Source organism: Zalophus californianus, chromosome 2, assembly GCF_009762305.2.
Source record: "Zalophus californianus isolate mZalCal1 chromosome 2, mZalCal1.pri.v2, whole genome shotgun sequence".
Lineage (NCBI taxonomy): Eukaryota > Metazoa > Chordata > Mammalia > Carnivora > Otariidae > Zalophus > Zalophus californianus.
In genome coordinates, this window is record NC_045596.1 from 199,918,383 (window position 1) to 199,940,004 (window position 21,622).

General features: G+C 40.5%; 1 protein-coding gene across 2 annotated transcripts in view; it reads left to right on the plus strand.

Annotated features, from left to right (window-relative positions):
* Positions 1 to 21,622, plus strand: part of CSMD1 (CUB and Sushi multiple domains 1) — a 2,028,797-nt gene that overhangs the window by 1,658,471 nt on the left and 348,704 nt on the right. For both annotated transcript variants that reach the window (XM_027598604.2, XM_027598603.2), the window contains 4 exons: positions 174 to 362; positions 10,160 to 10,276; positions 12,438 to 12,653; positions 15,515 to 15,703. In XM_027598604.2, coding sequence (XP_027454405.2) covers positions 174 to 362; positions 10,160 to 10,276; positions 12,438 to 12,653; positions 15,515 to 15,703 — 711 coding nt within the window. The remainder of the gene's footprint in view (positions 1 to 173; positions 363 to 10,159; positions 10,277 to 12,437; positions 12,654 to 15,514; positions 15,704 to 21,622) is intronic.

Sequence of the window (21,622 nt, forward strand, 5' to 3'; positions counted from 1 at the left end):
GGTCAAATATATGAAAATGTATTTTTTTTTTTACATTTAAGGATTATTGGATTCACTTGAATACCTTTCCAGGTCTGATAATGTCTCAGAATATTTTATATGTATATGGAACAAACTTTTTTCTAGAAACCAGCAGAGTTCCATATGCAATGCATTTTTTTCTGTGTGTGCAGGTGTGACCCTGGAGTCGGACTCCTGCCTCGACCCCGGGATCCCTGTGAATGGGCATCGGCACGGCAGTAATTTTGGTATCAGATCCACAGTGACGTTCAGCTGCAATCCAGGATATACACTCAGTGATGACGAGCCCCTGGTCTGTGAGAGGAACCACCAGTGGAACCATGCGTTGCCCAGCTGTGATGGTAGGTGGAGGTCAAAGAAGCAGGAAATCAGAAAGAAATGTAGAGATGTGGAAATATTTAAATTGTTTGGGTGGTAGGTGTGGTATTTTACGGGGCAGTATGACATGAAAAGCTGTACACCTTAAGAAGTATTTCCGTTTAACGCTTGAAGTTTACCTAGCACATGTCTCCTATGAGGTAGAGCATTTGTTTAGAATGCAACATAAACAATTACGGGCCGGCCTTCAACTTTGTCCCCAAACACTGAAACTTACAGAGCTTAGTTACCACCTACTCTTCCACGTGGCATTTGTTGAAAATAGCATGTGAAACAGGGGAGTGAGTATGTATGCTGTACATCGTCAGACCTGGCTTTCCTCTGGACCAGGTCTAAGCATCCAACAATCGTCTGGGGTCAGCACTCTCCTTGGGAGCTCCCACCTCTTGGGGACCCTTTCTCCAGGAGGACTGGGAAGTATTCTCTCAGAAGATACCCAAGTGGTTTCTTGGTTGTACCAGCCACTCCCCCTGCCCGGCACAGATCTGCTCTTGGAAGTCTCATAGCAAATAATAATGTGAATGATCACACTGTATTGCTCAACCTGATGCTCTGAGGTGTATAGTTACAATAACCAGGTAACACAAGTATGTTGCTTTGATCATTTGCAAGCAAAGTAAGGGATTTGGCCTCTGGCCGTGAATATAACCACATTATAACACTGTTTCTATGAAGAAAACAACATATTTTCCCCGTAACACTTTTTCAACAATGTTATAATGTGGTTGTATGCATGGCTTACAGAGAACCATAAAATAAGTGAATTTATCAACAGAAATCATTACACTTAATAGCAAACTATTACAAAAAGTCCCTTGAAAGTCAAGAACAGAACAACTTTCTCAGTATTGGAAATGTTGCTTTATGTTATCCAGAAGATCCTAACTTATCCAATAATTTAAGAAAATGGTATAAATTATAAATATTATAAAGAGAAGACAGTCACATTTGGCAGTAAGTACTAGTAGAAGACTGCATTCAGGAAAAACATAAATCAGTGGATTTCCACAAAGGATACAACATATTAGAAGTATAATATCTGTATTAAAACTTTCAGGAGCATATCTAACAGGAGATATGAAGGCTTATCTTTTTTTTTTAAGGCTTATCTTAAAAGAATTTAGAAGTTAACGGTAGGATACAAAAGAATAACCTAATAAGTGGGAATACTTAGTACATTTCTAGATGGTAGAGATGAAATTTAAATATACAAATTTTCTACAGAGTTTTAATTTCAATAAAATCTAAAAATAATTTGGATTTTTAATAGAAATTTATAAACATGTTCAAAATTGACCTGAAAGAGTAGAGCCTCCAAGTGGAAATATATATTTTTAAGAATGATAAGAGAATGATAAGAAAGGACTCTCTCTGGGATCAAAGTATCCCAAAAATCACCTTTAATTAAAATAATATGAAGTCGGTGCAAAAATACTCAGATAGATTAGTGATACAGTACAGGTATTCTAGTAACAAATCTATGCCTGTATAGGAACTTAATTTGTTGAAGTTATTACAAGTCCTTGAGGAGGGATGACTTAGTTCATAAATGATGTTGGTCAACATGAATATCTAAACACAACTAATGAAAAATATTGACAGTTTTCACTATATACAAATTAAAAGTTCTATTAAAAAAAAAAAGGTAAAGGAAAAGGGTCAGACTATAGAAAATAATTGCTCTGGCCAGGTAATGTGTGTGATTGTAAATCATGTTATCATACAAATGGATGGAAAGAAAACAGTGACACACATAAGACACCAGATCCATGGGGAAAACACATACACAGGCTGTTCACAGGAGGAGACAACAGGCCCATAAACACTTTAAAATATGTGCAAAAAAAAAATATGTGCACTTCAATGCAGACTCCGGAAAATGCAAATAAAACACGATAATTTCTCCACCTGTTAGATTTGCAAAAAAGTAGAAAGTTCAATTTCTACATCGTTGTGGGATTACGGAGCTGCCTATTCATTCTACCCTATTGCTAGGAAGTTGAAATGATACACTCTTTTTGGAGGAAAGACATAGCAGTCACAGGCTAATGCATGTTGTATATGTGAGCATATACATGTATGTAATTATAGACACATTAACAGGATATGCACAAAAGTGACTGAAAAAAGACATTCTAAAACTGTAACCCCAATGCTCTCATCTGGGGAGACTGGCAGGCTGTAGGGAGGGGGAAAGAGACTTTCAACTTCTATCTCTATGGGTTTTTTTGTTTTATGTTTATTTTTATTACCATGTTTTATTTTTGTAATTGGAACTCTAATAATGAAAAAAATACATAAAATTTACCCATGTGATTAATAAACAGTGTCAGAACTGAACTCATTAAACTTTTATAAAATCTGAGAATATCATAAATAGTACACAAAAATATTTCCTATATTTGTAAGGTTCTTTATTGGCAATAATTATAACAAGGACACAAAGTCTGATAAAGACCTAGCCCTTAAAGTACTTAGTTGTTATCCATGCATAACTGAACATCAATCAAAATATTTATTAAATCATTTAATCCAAAACTTGCAGCAGGGTAATCATACAAATAATTGTATTGGAATATTTACCTGATATGCAAACACATGACTTTATTGGGTGCCACTGTGCAAATTTAATATTTTTTATTTTTGACTAAAGCTAAAAATGGAATTTAGGAGTGGAGCATATATAAGCTCTGCTCTTGTTTACATTCTCATTTGGGGTGGCTCAGTTGAGCAATAGCTAACACGGGGTTTCTCGAGTCTCGAGATTTTTCAGGCAGAGCTGGAAAGATTGAAAAGTTGAGGTCTCCGATTGTGATTTAAACTCTGTGATGAAAGCACCTGGTTCATCATAGGAAAATACACAACAGTCGTCCAATTAACTAGACTCCTGATCTGGTAAAGAAAATGGAAGTATGCAAGTGAGAGAGACTTACCCTGACCCATCTGAGATCTGTAATTTTGATTTTAAATTGGATTCTTCTCAGGAGAGAACAATAATACTCTCCATGTACTCTTGATTTAACAGGGGTAACTTCCTTTGTTTAAATACTTCAGTATCTGGCCAAGGTTGTGTTTTCTCCTCTGTTGCAGACAACGTAGGCAGACTCACCTGTTCATTCTTTCCCTCTTCTTCCCCTCAAGCAAACCCATGCATGCAGTGGTTAGCCCCTTCTGTGTCCCTGCATATTTCATTGCCCAAATGCCCCCCTCCTCCAGGACCAGGATGCACTCAACATTCACCAGATTCTTCTGGAATCACACCAGGCCACTAGCATTACTAACTTTCTTAATGGGCTTTTCTCTTTATGTGCAGTTCAGTAAAGTTTAACTTTGATTTAATTTAAACTTATAATCCCGCATAACCATAGGTACTCTGTGTTAACCCAAGCAAGCTGCTATAACAAAATACCATAGAGTAGGTGGCTAATAAACAACAGAAATTTATTTCTCGCAGTTCTCGATGATGGGAGTCGAAGTTGGAGGGATATAGCATGATGGAGTTGTTGTGAGGCCCGTGTTCTAGGCTGCAGAGGGCTCTGTCATTTCATGGTGCAAGGGGCAGGGGCACTCTGTGGGGCTGCTTTTATAAAAGCAAGACTCAGCCCTCACGACCTGCTCACATCTCAAAGACCTGCTTCCTAAAACAATCACCTTGGGCCTCAGAGATTCAACATGAGTTTTAGGGGAATGCAAACATTCAGACCACAGCATATATATCCACATATGCTTAATCATTCAATACGGTCTCCTCTGTAGAGGAGGCATCTAGGTAGAGGAAAGGGACACACTCCTGGACCAGGTAGACATGGTGGCACATTCTGCCAATTCCCAGAGGTTTGGTGAACGAGAGTGAATGGAAGATGAACAAAATGATCCATAGGAAATTATCTAGGAGACATGAAGTGAGGACAGACAGAGAAGGGTTCCTACTGCTTTGCAAATAACTGACATGCTGTAGAAATGACAGTCTATATTTGACATTTTCCATAGAAAGTAAAGCACATGAGATTTATGCATTTTATCTCCTCTATTTTCTCCCCACTTAAATGCATGTAAATTTGAAATTTAACCCTTCTAAAGGAATTTGTAACAGAAGCTATCTGCTTTGCTTTGGCTTCACTGGAAACTATTTCAGATAATAATAAATTTATGATAAAAGGCTATTAATAGACCTGCAAACATTGGGAGATTTTAGAGTTTGATAGAAGAGTTTAGTCAGTCATGCTTGATTGTTTTCATTTAACCATAAGAATTGTTCTTGTTGTACTTTCAAATATTAAGCAATCTCTTAAACCCCCTGGGTTTTTATTGTGACAAATGATAACATCAATATGATATTTAAACATTTAAAAATTCATAGCTATGAGAATGGCAGAAGAAATAAGAATCCATTATAATATTTTATATCACCATGGAAAAAAGAGAAACTCTATCAGTATCTCTCACATCTCCATAGCATTGCTTCATTTTTATTATTTGTGCCTTAGCATACTAAAGTTTTAAAGAAATAATGTGAACATTTGAGTAAATTGTTCCCTTATTTTTTTGGTGAAAGACAAGTGCAAGAAAAATCCTGGAAAAATTTCTTCATTCAATAAATATCTTTGTAAACTGTTGACTCTTTCCACCAGCATACTTTGGAAAACTACTGTCTTTTGTAGCCACACAGTCAAGAAATTTATAATCTATTAGCATAGAGAAAGGAAAGACTTATTTTTTAAATCACCCGATAAAATAAGTTTTTATTAGGCACAGGAAAATTGTTTGAGAATAAAGAGATGGAAAGGATCATAGCTACAATTTGGAATCTTGAAAAGTCTTGGAAGGCAGGTGTGGAGATGCATCTTTAAGGATAAGTTTGAGAGGAAGGGTTGGAAGTAGGGAATAGTGGGAGTCCAGGCATGGATGTGTAAAAGGGCTGGAGGATTTGGGGGGTAGGGAATCAGTTTCTGTGGATGGATGGAAGATCCAAGGTCGTTCAGAGGTCTTTCATGCTAGTCCTATGAGCATGGACCTGGTTCCATTGGCGAGCTTCCAAACTGGAGGGTGCCGTATCCCCAAAGTGGGGCTCGAGCTTTCTGTGAGGAAAAGCTGAGGATGATGGCAGGGCCTGGAACACATCCTGTGCTTCAGTTGAGCAGCTCTAAATTATTCCTCCTTTTATTGGTAGGGTTTCCTTGTAAAACTTCTTTTGGGGAAAAATTCTAGTTTAAATGGATGAATGAAGGAATAAAATCAGTAACTCTTTAGGACATAGAGAGTCCATGGATAATTGGAAATAGAATACCACCCCATTAGGTTTTTGCCTTAAATAGAATTTTTTTAGCACTTCCAAGGAAACAAGGAAAGTGGGGAAAAACAAAAGACAAACAAATCAGGCAGGATTCTGTGGGCTCCCGCTGTTCATCTCTTTATGGAAGAGGCAGGAGAACAGGAGCTGAGGCACGGATCAGACAAGAGAGAAACGCACCGCTTTCAGGAAGAACGACAGGTAAGAAACAGGTGCCTTCATGAAGACAGGTCTGTTGTAAAAAGGTTACGTTGGGAGAGCCTTAGCAAGCAGTGGGAAATTCAGCTGCGCCTTGAGAAGGAAGCCAGTGATTCCCGTGTGGATTTGAGATCTGTCGGGTTTGTCATTAGAGCTGGTGCTATGGAAACAAAAGGTGTCTTCCCAGGAGAGAGGAGAATATGTCAGCTCTTAATTCTTCTGTCTCTATCGCCTCCCGAGTGCAAAAGGTCTGACACCTAGTATGTTGTCTACATGATTTTTCTCTTGCCTGACGTTAGTTCCAGCAGAGTAGTCATACAGAAATAAACATTAAAGCCAGGGTTTGGGCTCTACAAAATAGCTGTCTGCGCACTGGAACGCGTTACAGGACTTTGGCCAGGGTCTGGCAGGTGAGAGCGAGAGTCAGGTGATGGGAAGTGGACACCTGCACAATCCATGGGCAGTCTGTGGGCTTTGCCTCGGACACCAGGAGGCCCCCGCCAAAGACCCTGCAGTACACTGGCCGCCACAGCCTGTCACAGAGCAATCCATGAACATGGGGTCGACTCAGTCAGTCTGCACTCTCTCCATCCTTCTACTGCCTACGCAACGGTCCACACCCTGGGAGCAGACCTCTGCACAGAGGGACACGGGGCAATCACTGGGCAGCCCCACCAGCTCACTGTACTCTAATCACCTAGACCGCCTTTGAGTTCTGAGAACCAGCAAAGATTCTTGTTCTCAGAATAAGTCATGCTCAGTTACCTCTATAAATTATTTGCCTTGTCCGCTTGGACATAAGTGTTGGAACAAGAGGGACTTGTCTGTGTTACTTATTGTTGTGTGCCCAAGAGCAAACAGGAGGGCTTGGAAAACAGTAGGAACTTCCTCTGGAAATTATTTTGGATGGAGGTTTGGGTGGGTGAATGGGTCAAAGCAGAGAGCTAAAGGCAGAACTCGACCCTGTTTGGGTGGTTCGTCAGCTCTCCTGGGCAAGACTGCTATAGTTGTTCACCTCTCTTGTCTCTCCTAGTCCCTTACACCTGTGTTCTCTGCCCAAGAGGGTCCTAGGATAATGTCTCTAGGTCTGTAACAGTGGGTGCAGAATAGAAATAGAAAAGTAGAATTCAAGACATTGTAGCCCTAAGGACAGCAAACGTAAAAGTTTACTGTGTTTTGTACAACGATCCAGAAAAGACTCTGCATAGCAGGAAGAAACGGACGATTGTCATTTAGATTATATGCAGCGCTGTCTGTCGCTCTCCTGGGGGGGATGCAGCTGTGTCTGTGTGTGAATATGGTCAGAGACCAACGTGGACAGTAAAAACAGAGTGTGGATGAGAAGATTTTCATTTAAAAATCTTCATAATGAGTGAATTAGACTATGTTGCATTTGCACATATATGACTCAAAATGAGCAGTGAACTTGCTTTATCTATAACTTTCTTACTTTGCTCCTAAATGGCAGCTTGATTGTGTTAGTTCGTGATTTCTGGGTTGTGCGTTGAATTGAAGGAAGACATCAGTGGTCAGATGCCTTTCCTCCACGCTTCTCCCCAGTGTATAATCATCAGTTTTATTTTGATGGCATGAGGACAGAGGATGAAGCAGAGATTGATAAATTTTATAGTTTTTAAATGTAGCTGGCTAGAAATTCATTTTTACCAGTTTTCTACAGCACGTGCAGATTTTAAGGTAGAGATTACTACAAATAACTGTATATATGATATCTCAATTTTACATCAAATGGTTTTCATTCATTATGGTTAAATCCTTGATAAATATTTGAGAAGCTGATGTCCTGACTTACAAGGACCCAGTCACGCACAGATGAAAGGTTATGGACATGTTGCCTCTGTATTGAGGGCTGCGCAGTCTCCTGGTTCTCGCCCCACTCCATGGCCACTCCTTTCCCCTTCCCTTAGTTGGAGCTCCTCACCTCCCCGAGCTGCTTACCATTGGAAGGGCCCGGGCTTCCGCTCCCTCAGCCACACCCACAAGCCCCACATCAATGGTCACTTCTGCGTGTGCTCTTCTTCTGTCCCTTGGTCAGACTTGTATGTCCACCTGCCACGGGTATGTAGGAGGCATCCGGCTTCATGGATCTGAAACCGAACTAGTTTACACCCAAAACCCACTTCGCCCAAAGTCTCCCTTCCCCTTCAGTTCCTTCACACTCAGGCTTAAGACCTCACAGTCATGCCACGATGCCCACACCCCAGTCACGAAAACACAGCCGTGGCTCTGCCTTCACACGATGGAGGGATTCTGACCACTTCCCACCACGTCTGCTGCCACACCCCGGGCAAGGGTCCTACCTGCCCTACCCTCTGCCATTCTCCCCGATTCTCACACAGCACCAGTGACCAGGCGGCCGCCCCGTGAGCACCTGCCCCGCCCACACAGGAGCCTCCACGGCCCCTACCTCTCACTCACACAAGTGACAAGGCCCTTACTGTCCAGGAAGCGTTTCACCGCACTGCTCATGCTCCCTCCGTCTCCTCTGTCCTGCGACCTGTCCCACGCACAGGCCCACTCAGGCCTCTGTCCTTGGGCGTTTCTCTCCCTGCAAGTTCTTTCCAGGTCTCCAGTGGCTCCGTCACTTGTCTCAAGTGCTTCTTCATAGGCCACATGCCAAGTACGCTGCCCCGACCACCTGCCCTAGATTGCCCCCACCCCACACTACTCGGAGAATACTCTATTCTTCTTTCCTTCTTCCTTTATTTCCCTGGTGCTTGTCATCCTCCAACATCATGTACAGTCAGCTCTTTACATTATTACGGGCACAGTCTCTCTTCTTCAACTGGATTTTTGACTCCATGAGGGCAACGATTTTTGTCTATTTTGTTAATCATTTCCAGTGCCAAGGGCAGTGTCTATTTGTTGAATGAATTAATTCCAAATGCTATATTAATTTTACCTCCTTCAGAATGAAATGTAGAGTCAATGTAATTTTGAGATGTGAAAATCTTACATTGTTAAAATATTCCAGAACTCAAAAAGTTTCTGTTTTGCTGATTTTTATATAACTCTCCCCATGTGGTTTGCATATTCAAAGACAAATTCTGCTCCCTTAAAACCTACAATGAGTGAGCATGATGGGAAGTATCACATCTTTCAACAAATTAGCTAATTCTTCTGCAAATATTACTTATGTAACTAGTTTTGAGGAGACACGGTTCAAGATGTTCATACTAATAAGAAAAAATATTTCAGGTATCAGTCATTTAATGATAATCTTATCTAGTTCCAAAAAGGAAGCGTGGATTCATGTGTGCATAGAGGGGACATAGTGACAGAGAACTGAATCTTCCTTATTACATTGATTCTCTAAATGTCTCTACTTCCCCATTCAAATGATTATATATAGCTTTTTTTCTTCCTTCAAAAATGGATTTCCAGGACATTTTGAACAGGCCAGATTTTGTTGATGAGGATTGAAATCAACTGAAGAGCTGCTAAGAGCAGCAGCTCTAAAAAATGCAAACCAGCACCATTTCTGAAGCTCTGATTGTATGTCAGTGTTGTCCTGAGAAACAGAACCAGTAGGATGTGTGTGCATGTGTGTGCACACATGTGTGTGTGTGGAGAGAGAGTGAGAGAGAGGAAGGGAGGAAGGGAGGAATGGGGAGGGAGGGAGAGAGATTTATTATAAGGAACTGGCTTGCCTGGTTATGAGGCTGTCAAGTCCTAAGACCTTCAATGGACAAGCTGGAAACACAAGAGAGCCGATGGTGTAAATTCGAGTCTGAAGCCTGGCAGGCTCCTGACTCAGAAAGAGTCAGCATTTCAGCTCAAGCCCAAAGGGAGGGACAAAACTGACACCCCAGTTCAAAGTGGAAGGTTCAGCCTTTTTATTCAGTTCAAGCCTTCAACTGATTGGTCATGGCCCACCCACATTGGGGAGGGCAGTCTTCTTTGCTCAGGCCACCCATGCAAATGTTAATCTCATCCAGACACATCCTCACAGAAATGGCTGGGAATCCCATGGCCCAGTCAAGTCGCCACACAAAATTCCACTCCAGCTTATTTTGCATTATTATTGCCTTATGCTGTGTTATTTCGCTAGGTTTTGTAGTTTAGAAAACCTTTCTATGGCATATTATAATTGTGAGTAAAACAAAGTTTCAGTTTTGTTGTATTTTTCTTAGAGTTGATATTTGATATTCCTTTAGTCCTTGTGCAAAGTAAATGTTACTTTAAAAGTACTTTATTCTAGCAATCACTGTGAAACTTTAATACTACAACAATCATTTTCCTTATCGTTTTAAGCCCTCTGTGGAGGTTACATCCGTGGAAAGAGTGGAACAGTCCTTTCTCCTGGGTTTCCAGATTTTTACCCAAACTCTTTAAACTGTACATGGACCATTGAAGTGTCTCACGGAAAGGGTAAGTCTATTACACAGATTCTATATGTACAGAATAATAAATAATGTACAAACATGAGAACAAAGAAAAAAGTGTGTGTGTGTGTAATGAGTTAATAATTTCTTCACATATATTTTAACTGTTAATTTTGATGTTTTGTATTATTTTAGAAGAAAAATGGTCTAAAATGATTGATGTTACCATAAAGGTAGATTCCTTGTTTTATTTTCAACAGGTAACTTGGATTTATGCAAGTAGGTATGCTTGAAGGTATGCTTGAAAAGCAGGCATGATGGTAAGGAAAAGAGGTATACATTAGATAAAACACAAACACAATTAAATCAAAGGAAATAAGAAATTATCTAAACTTTTCATTTCCATGATGATAAATCTAGGATAACTTTTTTTTTTTTTAAAGAATTTATTTATTTATTTATTTGACAGAGAGAGACAGCGAGAGAGGGAACACAAGCAGGGGGAGTGAGAATGGAGAAGCAGGCTTCCCGCTGAGCAAGGAGCCCAATGTGGGACTCGATCCCAGGACCCCGGGATCATGACCCGAGCCAAAGGCAGACACTTAATGACTGAGCCACCCAGGCACCCCTAGGATAACATTTTTTTTAAAACATTTTATTTATTTATTTGAGAGAGAGAGCATGAGCAGGTGCAGGAGCAGAGGGAGAGAAAAATCCCAGGCAGACTCCCCGCCGAGCAGGGAGCCCTACACGGGGCTTGATCCCAGCACTCCAAGATCATGACTTGAGCCGAAAGCAGACACCCAACTGACTGAGCCACCCAGGCACCCCCTGAGATGATTTTTCTACTTTCCTTGGGTTCTAAGTTTACTCAGTATTATTAGACATAATAAATCATTTGTCTTCATAATCCAGTGATGATTTATGGGGCTGATTTCACTATCTTCATTTTATAGGTAAGTATAGTAAAGGCCATGAAAATTGGTAATTTGTGCAAGAAATGTAGTTCATAAATCCTGGATATAGGACTGTGCCCTGGGTCTTTTCTGTAGGACTGAGTTTGTCATTTTTAAGGAAATAGAATGAAATTCTAATCACATATCATGGAGACATTGTCTTTACACTTAGATTTGAACTCAATTTGATATTAAATTGACATATTTGATTATGTACCCTATATTACACTATGCTAACATGTATCATGAATGCATGTTAAGAATTTCCTTGGGGTGGCTGGGTGGTCCAGTGGTTTAAGCATCCCGCTCTTGATCCTGGCTCCGGTCATGATCTCAGGGTCGTGAGATGGAGCCCCACGTCAGGCTCCATGCTCAGCTTAAGATTCTCTCTCTCCCTTTGCCTCTGCCCCTCCCCACCATCCCTCCTTGCATGCTCTTTCTCTCTTAAAAAAAAGAAAAAAAAAGAAAGAAAGAAAGAAAAAGGATTTCCTTGAAGGAAATTAAGAATAAAGAAGGAACAAATTGTGAGTGACCAAGAATTTGTCATCATAAAAATTAGTATTTTTATTTGAAAGGAGCTATTTGTAGTTAATTTTATTATTTCTACCATAGGAATCCATTAATACATTGTTGGTATGGTTAATATGAGAACATATGCATAAGAGGAACATAAAACTATGATTTCAAAGAATTCTTCCTTCAGTTGTATAAGTTTATATGCTAGATGTTCAACCCAAGATTTTATAAAGGATAGTTGTAAATATAAATGGGAAAATTATCTGGTCCTTTATTCCTCTGGGATAAATGCTTTCCTAGTGACCATTCCTAGGTGCGGTCTGCGGGGAACATGCCACCAGGTTGTACTTGCATGTCTGTGTCTGACTCAGAGTCTGTGTTCTTGTCCATACCTATAACCCTATGTGCAATCTACAGCTGTACTTATATGTCCTTACGCATTTATTTTGACTATTTATCCCCTTCTTGCATTTCTAAATACACTCTATCCATTCTCTGTATTTTCCTTTGAAACTTGCATATTAAGTTTGTATATTGAAACTTGCATATTAACTTGCATATTGAAACTTTGCATATTAAGGTTACATTTTGATTCAAGAGTTCGGTGTCTCTAAGCCTAGAAGAAAACATTTTTCCTCAGCTGTTTACTGATAGCTCTCCCTTCCTCTCCCTCTCTTCCCCTCCCTCCGTCCCCCTCACTCTCTGCCCCCCTCTCACTCTCTCTGTGCCTCTCAGGTGTTCAGATGATCTTTCACACCTTCCACCTTGAGAGTTCCCACGACTATTTACTGATCACAGAGGATGGGAGTTTCACAGAGCCCGTGGCCAGACTCACGGGGTCTGTCCTGCCTCACACTATTAAGGCAGGTTTGTTTGGAAACTTCACCGCCCAGCTTCGGTTCATATCAGACTTTTCCATTTCCTACGAGGGCTTCAACATCACGTTTTCAGGTAAGTTGTTCTCTTCTGTGGTTTCTCTTCTCGGGCAATAAGAGTACCTTTCGTGTGAGCGTATGCGTGTGCATACGTGCGTTTGCACATGCATGGTTACAGGTAAGTGTCCGAGCAATGATAAGCATTAGCTGGTGGGCAGAGGAGGCTGAACCAACCCGGAAGAAGTACGAGAAGACATCTACCCAGCATCCACGAAATGACGCTCGCAAATTCTCATCCCTGAAAGATTGTTAACATCACTAAATTCTCCTGAAAAGCCCTTCTCACTCACTTCTCCTCACCAATTCTATCAAAATTTCTGAGCCAATATCCTTATTGGGAGAGTCTCAGGGGAAGCTGTCATCTGATTATTTTGGTTCCTGTCCTCCAGTGGATGCCAATACTTGTCTTGAGAACCACCTCTAGAGTGAAAAAAGCACAAGAAGGGTGAACACACACAGCTGGGATGAGCTTTTCATTTCCTTTAATGCAATCATGCAGAGACAAAGCCATCCTCCAAAATCATGTAACATTTTAAATTATGATACATACATAATATTTATGCAGGGTGCCTGTTGTTTCATACATTGTCTGTCCAGGTTAGATTGCTTGATATGAGTGGTGCCGTGAATGGTATCACTGTGTTTTTATAGATAAGGAGAAATTACACACACCTAAAAACTGGTCAACCATGTGTGAGATAAATTTAATCACATAAACTGTGTTCAGTGACCAGATGATGGTCAGGTCCCTGCATGAACACAGATAGAGCCCTGGCCATCAGAAAGGGGGCTCCTGCTCTAAGATGCTGATGGATGGAAACAGTTACATAAATTTGCATTTCTGTGTTTGATGCTTTGAAAAGGAGAGTGTTTTTTGCTTCAGTCCTCATAGCCCAGAGCTAATGCTGTTTTTATAACATAGTTCCTGAGTCCCCTAATCACCAGTGATTTCTTCTACTTCGAAGCTCCCATCCATTCCTAAATAGCCTCCAGTGCCACTTACAAGATTCTTCGTCACAGTATGAGTATTTATCTTATCTCCTGTTGTAACGCTGAAACGCTGAGGCAGAGTTTCTGTGCCTTTCCCCTTTCTGTCAGCAGCAGGTGTATTCCCGTGACTTCTACATGGTAGGAAGTTAATAGTCACTCAATTATCGCATGATCATTAGCAACAGAAGCATTGAACTTCTGTCTTAAAGAAAAAGACTTCTTAGGGATTTTAAGATGCTCTGAACTATTTTATACTCCCTATAATTACGACCAATTACTTTTTATCTTTATCTGACTTTGTTGATTTTTCTTGGCATTTCACTGCATTAGTGGAGCTCTTGGGACGAGCTCAGACACCTTGATTTCTTGGAAATTTGCCGTAATCAGGGGTAATCATGAAATTGCCCACTCTATGTAACAAAGACTTAAATCTTCCTAACACTAATGCCTAATTCCTCTATGTATTCTTTCCTGGTGGGTCTCAATTAGGGCCACTGTGAGAATGTCGCTCCCTCTGCTCTCACTTTCATCAAGATCCAAACTGAAGTTAAATAGAACACTTAAAAGTTAAAAAGAAAGGAAGTGGCTGTGATGCAAGTCTGTGAGTCTCTTCCCTAGATATTTCTCAGGAGTCTGTGTGGTTCCCACCATCTGTTTCTTAAATCTGTCACTCCCAGCACAGAACTGACAATAAGTCTTTGGATTACCAAAGGTCAGAACTAGAACTGATTTCTTCCACAAACTCCCTAAAGAAACAAACAAGCAAGCAAACAAAAACGGGCAAGACAAAGCACATTTCTCTGGGTCTTTGCAGGTCCTTGGAACAGTTTTAAAATATTTTAAAACATTGGGGCACCTGGGTGGCTCAGTCGGTTAAGCATCCAACTCTTGATCTCAACTCAGGGTTCTGAGTTCAAGGCCCATGTAGGGGTTCACGCTGGGCATGGAGTCTACTTAAAATTCTTTTTTAAATGTTAAAAAGTAATGTGGTAACAGTTTTTGAGCATGTGGAATAATTTATTTGCACACACCCAATGGAAAATGATTTGTAAAGCTTGGAGAAGAATCACCTTATTTATACTGTGTCACACACAAAAGCTCAGTCTTTAGAAAGAAAAAGACACACCTGGGGTAGCAAGCCAATGCTAAAGTAAACTTGTTCTTTAGATGTGCTAAGAGGAATTTCATTTGCAAGGATTTTGCCTTTGAAACTTAGCTGCCAACAATTGACAGTAGCACTAATACAATGGAGTTTATTGTTTATCCAAATAAGTAGCAACTTTACTATGCAAATGAAGCGTTTTCCCTTCTGGGGACATTTCAGATGTTTGCATAAAATCAGTATGCTTTTATATCCGTTTTTTCTCCCGCTGGTCTGCTTTACTTCTGTCTTCTTCAGAAGGTTTTATTAGAGCAGTGTTTCCCTCCGGATGTATGTCCAGGTAGTATCTCCGTAGATGCTAATGGGACAGTGTGGGAAGGAGCTCCAGAGTCCCACCTGGTCACTCACAGCTGCTCAGGGTCCTGATCTATGCCGAGGATCAGTTACTGATGCCTGATTGTATACACTTGATCCTCCCAGTGCCCTTTACCTTTACCTTTAGCAGTAAAATAATTCCATACTGTTAAAGTCACAGCCATGAAATGGGTCATCTTATTTTAATGTTACACCTCTATGAAAAAAAAAATATATATATAATTCATGCCATTCATCATGAGACACCTTATAGTACAAAGAAAAACAATCTACATAACAGTTACGGAGGAATTTGAAAAAAAATATATATATAAGGTTTTTTAAATAACAGCTGTTTTTTATTCTTGCTAAATACTTTTTGAGTATTTACCCAAATTCCCACAAATATACTCTGTCTCTTCATGTCTCAGAATATGACTTGGAGCCTTGTGATGATCCCGGCGTCCCTGCCTTCAGCCGAAGAATTGGTTTTCACTTCGGAGTTGGGGACTCTCTGACTTTTTCCTGCTTCCCAGGGTATCGCTTAGAAGGTGCAAGCAAGCTTACGTGCCTGGGTGGGGGCCGTCGTGTGTGGAGTGCACCTCTGCCAAGGTGTGTGGGTAGGTGGTCACACGCTTTCATTTCATTCATCCAGTGGGGACTGGGCATGGTGCAGTCAGGACACAGGGCCAAGTTTGGCAAGGAAGGAGGGCAGGGGATCCGGGTGGTGGACAGCGGCGGGCACCCTGCTTCTGGGCTGTATTTACCTTGTGCATAAAGTCAGCCCCTTTCAGCGCTCCAATCTTACACCTGAAGGAGGGTGAATCTAAAGCATGTGCCAAGCATATTTATGAAGGAGAAATATACACATAACCAAAAATAATCTGGAACAAAAGGAAAGATAAAAGCTGGAAGCCAGGCTGTACTAACACAACTGTTGACAATTCTATTCCTTAAAAGCAGTGAGTATCTCCTGGTATGATAATGGTCACAGCTGAAAATACTAGTTTTGTTGTTACTTTTCCATTCGACTCTCTGATTGGATGATTGTGGCACATTCCTGCGAAGCAGGCCTTGTAGAAATTTCAAGGCTGAGTTAGCTCTCAGTGAGTTCTTGAAGAATTCAAGAGGTTGTTCCAGAAACAGGAATCTTTAGTAGGTCCTGTGAAACAAGGCATTGCGCTAACACAGTGGGTTTAGGATGCCCGCTCAGTGGGCTTTCATCTACTGCTAATTTGGGAATGAGCTACCATAAGGTACAGAGCACAGCCGTGTTGTGTGGGCAGGCATAGCTAAATATGGGATTCCACCTGCACCTGTAGGGTCTGCTTATCACCCCAGAGATAATGTATAGCACCTGCCACTTGGCCATGATGCTGCATGAGAAGGGCTGACAGTCTGTTCTTCAAGTTACAGAAAGCCGCCTAATGTCATCTGGAGATGATTTGTAGCCCGCTTTAGCTGTAAACCCTCAGAGTCATGGGGAGTCTGTGATGCCTCCCATTCTAGTCCTACCAGCTGATACAATAGAGGCAGGTGGCAAAGTTGTGCAATTAAAATTTCATAACCCATACAACTAACGAATTGTTTACTTAGTGAAACCTTTTTTTTTTTTCTTCCCATGGCAAAGAATCTCTTCAGTTATCAGCATGGTTTAGGGATATTATTAATTCAAATGGTAATACCATCTTTCTGTGTTTTAATGATAGTCCCAGAGTCAGGACTTCATTTAAAAAAAAATTACACAAGTAAACATGAATCAAATCATCTTTCTCTCTCACCAGGGCACATGTCTGTCAATGTCTATCATCTTGCTTTCTCCCAAAATAGTGGTTCTCACTTTTTTGGGGTTATGATTTTTATTTGAGATTCAGATGTCATTTTTGAACACTGTCTCAAGAAAAAGAGATACAGTATTTTATACATGATCCTAGGAATTCCTAGAGTTGCCAAGAATCCACGTTCCCCAAAATGACAATTACTGAACAAGACGGTTTAAGATCTGGATGAAACTCCTGTCCCAGTGAAATCAAAGCTTTGTTCCACACATGTAACATTAAGTGGTCTATTGATTATCACATTCTGTTCCCTGTTAGTCTGTTTTATATAGATTCATTATCTTTTCACTATTACTCTTGTTATTGGAGTTTTTACATTGTTGCCCAAAATATAAAATAAGAATAAACAGTTAATATCCATTGAGCCCTAACTCTGGATGCCACACTGCTCTGAGCTCTTTACACATATTGACTCATTTAATTGCCAGAAATCAATGGGGCAAGGACTGTTGCTGTGACTTCCATTGTACAGAGAAGGACACTAAGAGACAAAGGGCCTAGGACCTTTGCCCACCTTCAGGGAGTCCCAGATCAAAACTCAGGGTGCCTGAAAGCAGGCTTCTCCCCACGGTCCTGCCTTGGGACCACACATGGGGGCCTGGCTGTGCCCTTCCCGTATTAACCTCTTGTATTTTTCCCGGCATTTCCTGGATTTCCTTCCAGCACATCTGGCTACAAAGTTCCTTGAAGTAAGCATGTTACTCATGGCAGCAGTCCCCTAGCTGTCCTGTGGGTCGTCTGGGACCGGTTCATATTTCTTCTTTCCTCTCAGCCTCCATGTCTGATTGATTAGTTGCTGGTTTTGAAGATTCTGTGTCCCACCAGGTTCTTGAATCAGGCTCTCCTGCCCATTCCGTCCGCCCCAGCCCTGGAAACGCTCTCCCAGGCTCCAGGATCGAGTGCCTGAGGGATCCATCCAAATCCAAGCCCCATCAGCGTCCCCCCTTAGGAGAACATAAGTTAGCCCCCCATAATATTCAGAGCAAGCACCACTGAGACTCTGTGGTGGCAGCACAAGGCTCATTACTCACAGGGCAGGCTCCCCAGTTCCCTGCACAGCTCACTTCCATTCTGAAGCATGGGCATGGGAAGCCTGTGCAGGCTCATGGTCACCATGGTTCTCCTTCCCTCCGTGTCACCGTCTGCAGGGCTCCCTCACCCACCAATGCACACCCCGCTTTCCTGTCAGGCTTACTCTTTCTCATTTTTCTGAACTCATCTTACTCCTGAGCTGTCTCTTCCTTGTCACCTACTGGCTGAAGGGGGGGGCCTCCCTAATCACAGCTCGACTCCATTAAAATTCCTCCTTGCTTGTCTCCCATTAGGATGACCTTTCTTTACAGGGGGCTACTTGATCCCCAAAATCCAGCTCTGTGCCTTATTCAAAAGAAGCTTGTCAACACCGAAGATTACTTCCCTCCAAACTTCTCTCTTGATCTCAACACTTTGATTCTGTGTCTGTGTTTCTTCTTTTAAAATCACAGAAATAAGACTGATTGATCCATAGCCAGAAGTTGCAAATCCATTCCAGAGATCACAAGGGGCACTGGAAGAAGGTCAACTGAATTTTGTTTTTCCCTAATAAGCATCTCATCTGCAATAGAATTTATAGTGAACGTCTAAATTAAGAACTATTTTTCTCTTCATCAGTTCACTCAAAAAATTAAAGAGAAATGATCTTTTTGTTTGCATTTATTCATTTTAGGGCTATTTGCACCTAATTATTTATTTAAGGTATTGGAAATAATATTATTCTGCACTCCATGATGCAAAACAAAATGTGCAAGCCCTTTCTTGTGCCACCTTTTGCATTACATTATATCTGTATCATTCAATATATGTCTTTTTTTTTTACAAGTTAAATAAAAGTGTCCATCTGGTTTAAGTAAAAATGAAGGTGTACTGGTGATATGCCTAATAGTCATAAATTGGGACAACTTCAGGTGAGGTTTGATCAAGGACTTGACTTTGTAACTGAGGCCTGTTATCTCTGTTATCTCTCTCCGTCTGGGGACTGGCTTTATCCTCAGGCTCCACATGCCCCTGGGGAAGCACTGGGCAGCTCCCTGCTCTCCCCAGGGTGCGTCCGAATCAGACCAGGCTTTCATATCAGCATATAGTGCTTTAATGCCAACATCATGCTGCCCAGTGAATCAGTTTTCCCAGGGGTTGGCTTCTGTGTAATACCTGGATTACCTCTCATTGGCCCAAATAGAGTCACATGCCTGTTCCTGACCAATCATTAACCAGGACAGTTCTGGTTGTCTTAGGATATTTAGGGGCCCATCTGCATGGGTGTTGAATAATGAGGAAAAGTACATATTTTATGCTATTTGTGATGTTTTGTAACACCTTCTTGGAAAACAAACGGGCAGAGGAGAGCAGACATAATTCAAATGAGTATCCACTAGAATTCCCTAATCTAATATTGCATCTATGAACACACCTTTTTGAACACAGAATTTTCTCAGGCAGATTATGATAAGCCTCTATTTCTACATCAGATTAATTACCAAATAATATCTGCTGAGAGAATTAAAAAAAATCAATGAAAGCAAGAGTTATCCTGTTGAATATCTGCATTATTTCTGTTTGTCAGACAAAGTATAGTGTCCTTGGATGGAATAAAATGGGGAAAAGAAACTCAACAGTATTAGACTCAACTATATAATGGGCTGCAAATATTTCAGAGAGGCATAGTAGAACAAAATAGCTTGTCTGTATTTTGGAAAACTAAACTTAACTTTCAATCTTTTGACCAAGTCTATCTAAACATTATTTTCCTATGCCAACCAGTCTATTGTTTCCATTTATTTCTTTAATTCTTAGTTTGAAACTTTGAAACAAAATTAAAAACTGAAACTGATCTCTGTTGAATCTTCAGAGTTAACTCAATAATAGCATTAAATTAAGGAAATAAAGGTTCATAGGATAACAAATCAATTAAAACTAGGATTAGCATTTTATACAATTCTTATATATTCTTTGTGAGTAAAAATAAGATTGCACATTTTAAATAATATAGGCCATATATATGTGTAGGTATATACACACATATAAAATAGTTCATATGTTTACAGACTCTATATAAACAATAAGACTTCATAGTCATATACATATGCATATATGTGTATATACTGATAGCATTTACTGATTTTATTTTAGGAACCAAAATATTCTTGGTTTAAAGCAGAAAGGAAGTAGGTTTTCTGTCTCCCTTTCATAGTCAAAAGCTACTTTCAATGTCTGTGCTCTTCAAATAATGCTCTCAAAGCATTTATGCATATGTTAATTAATGTAAAATAATCTATTTACAATTTCAGAATGTCCTCAAAGGCCCCACTGCAATTTCCACAAAACTTGCATAACCACCACTAGACACCTCACACCCAGCCACTTTGTTAAGAAAGGTCCCTGTGGCATGAGAGACCCTGTGCATCCTCACTATTACTCAGGGTGCTTGAGCAAAGGAACTTGAATCCAGCTTCTTCTGTGTACACAGAGCACACAGTCTGTGCTGTGAGTGCTGGCTTTCCAGAGCAGTGAGGAGTACATGCCTGTCGTTCAAGCCCCCGGTTTAGGGTTTTTGGTTATGGTAGCCCGAGCTGAGTAAGTTTGGCTTCACAGGTAGATCCTTTTCACAGAAGAATATATGGGAAATCAATTGGCTCCTTTCTATTATGTTAATTTAATTTTAAATAGTTCATTTCCATTACAAAACTGTAAATGACAGTCGATTTTAATTACATTTTCAGTAGGTTCTTTATAAAAAGAATGAATGATTCATCTTAAGGAAAATTATATCCATTCATCTTAAAGTAATTTTAAATGGATTATTGAAAGAACTTAAAATTGATACATTTAATTGCTCTGGTAATGGAGATTAACAATAGATATTTTCAATCAAGTTCAAAGAATTTTTGAAATTCTGATGACTTAAATTTTGTAATTTTCTGAGCGTTCGCTTTCTACTGTTTGTTAGTGTTTTATTTTCTTAAATTATTTCCTATGGGATAGCGTCCCAGGGCTTAGCGGACAGAAAGCCATGACATTTTATTTGCTCTTCCATTACTTACTTTGATTTTCCAGGGTGTTGGTCTGGACTAGGAATTCTAGAATTTGCTTTACAAGTCCACCTTCCCACGATTGCACCCTTTCTGTTTTCTCTTAGAGCCTTTAAGATCCACTGCTTTCTCTTAGGCCATTTCCTCTTCCCCAAACACCCTTTGTCAGGACACCCACAGTGCTCCAAACTTTTAGGGACCTCTCACCATGGTTCAGTGAAGCCCACACGTTACCCCAGGTCTGGTCAAGTCTGTGTGCAGCCAGATTTCCTACAGTTCTCTCCAATGACCCCCTACCTCAGTCATGTCGATGAACCCCATAAATAGCCTGTCTCACACCCAGACTGTGTGTCCTGGCGCTCCGTCACCTGCCCGCATCTCTCACCAGACCTTTGGTCTGCCAACCTGCTACAGCACTAAGTTGAGTAGTGAACGAAGGTTCTCAAGATAAAATGGCGAATCATGTTCCACTTTTAAGATGTCATATTTTCTCACTCTTCTTGACATACAGTCAGAGAAAACAGCAACAACCACACATGTTCTCTGCAATAGTGTCAACCCAAACACACGTAACTATTTATTTTTTATTTTATTTTTTTTAAGATTTTATTTATTTATTTGACAGAGAGAGACACAG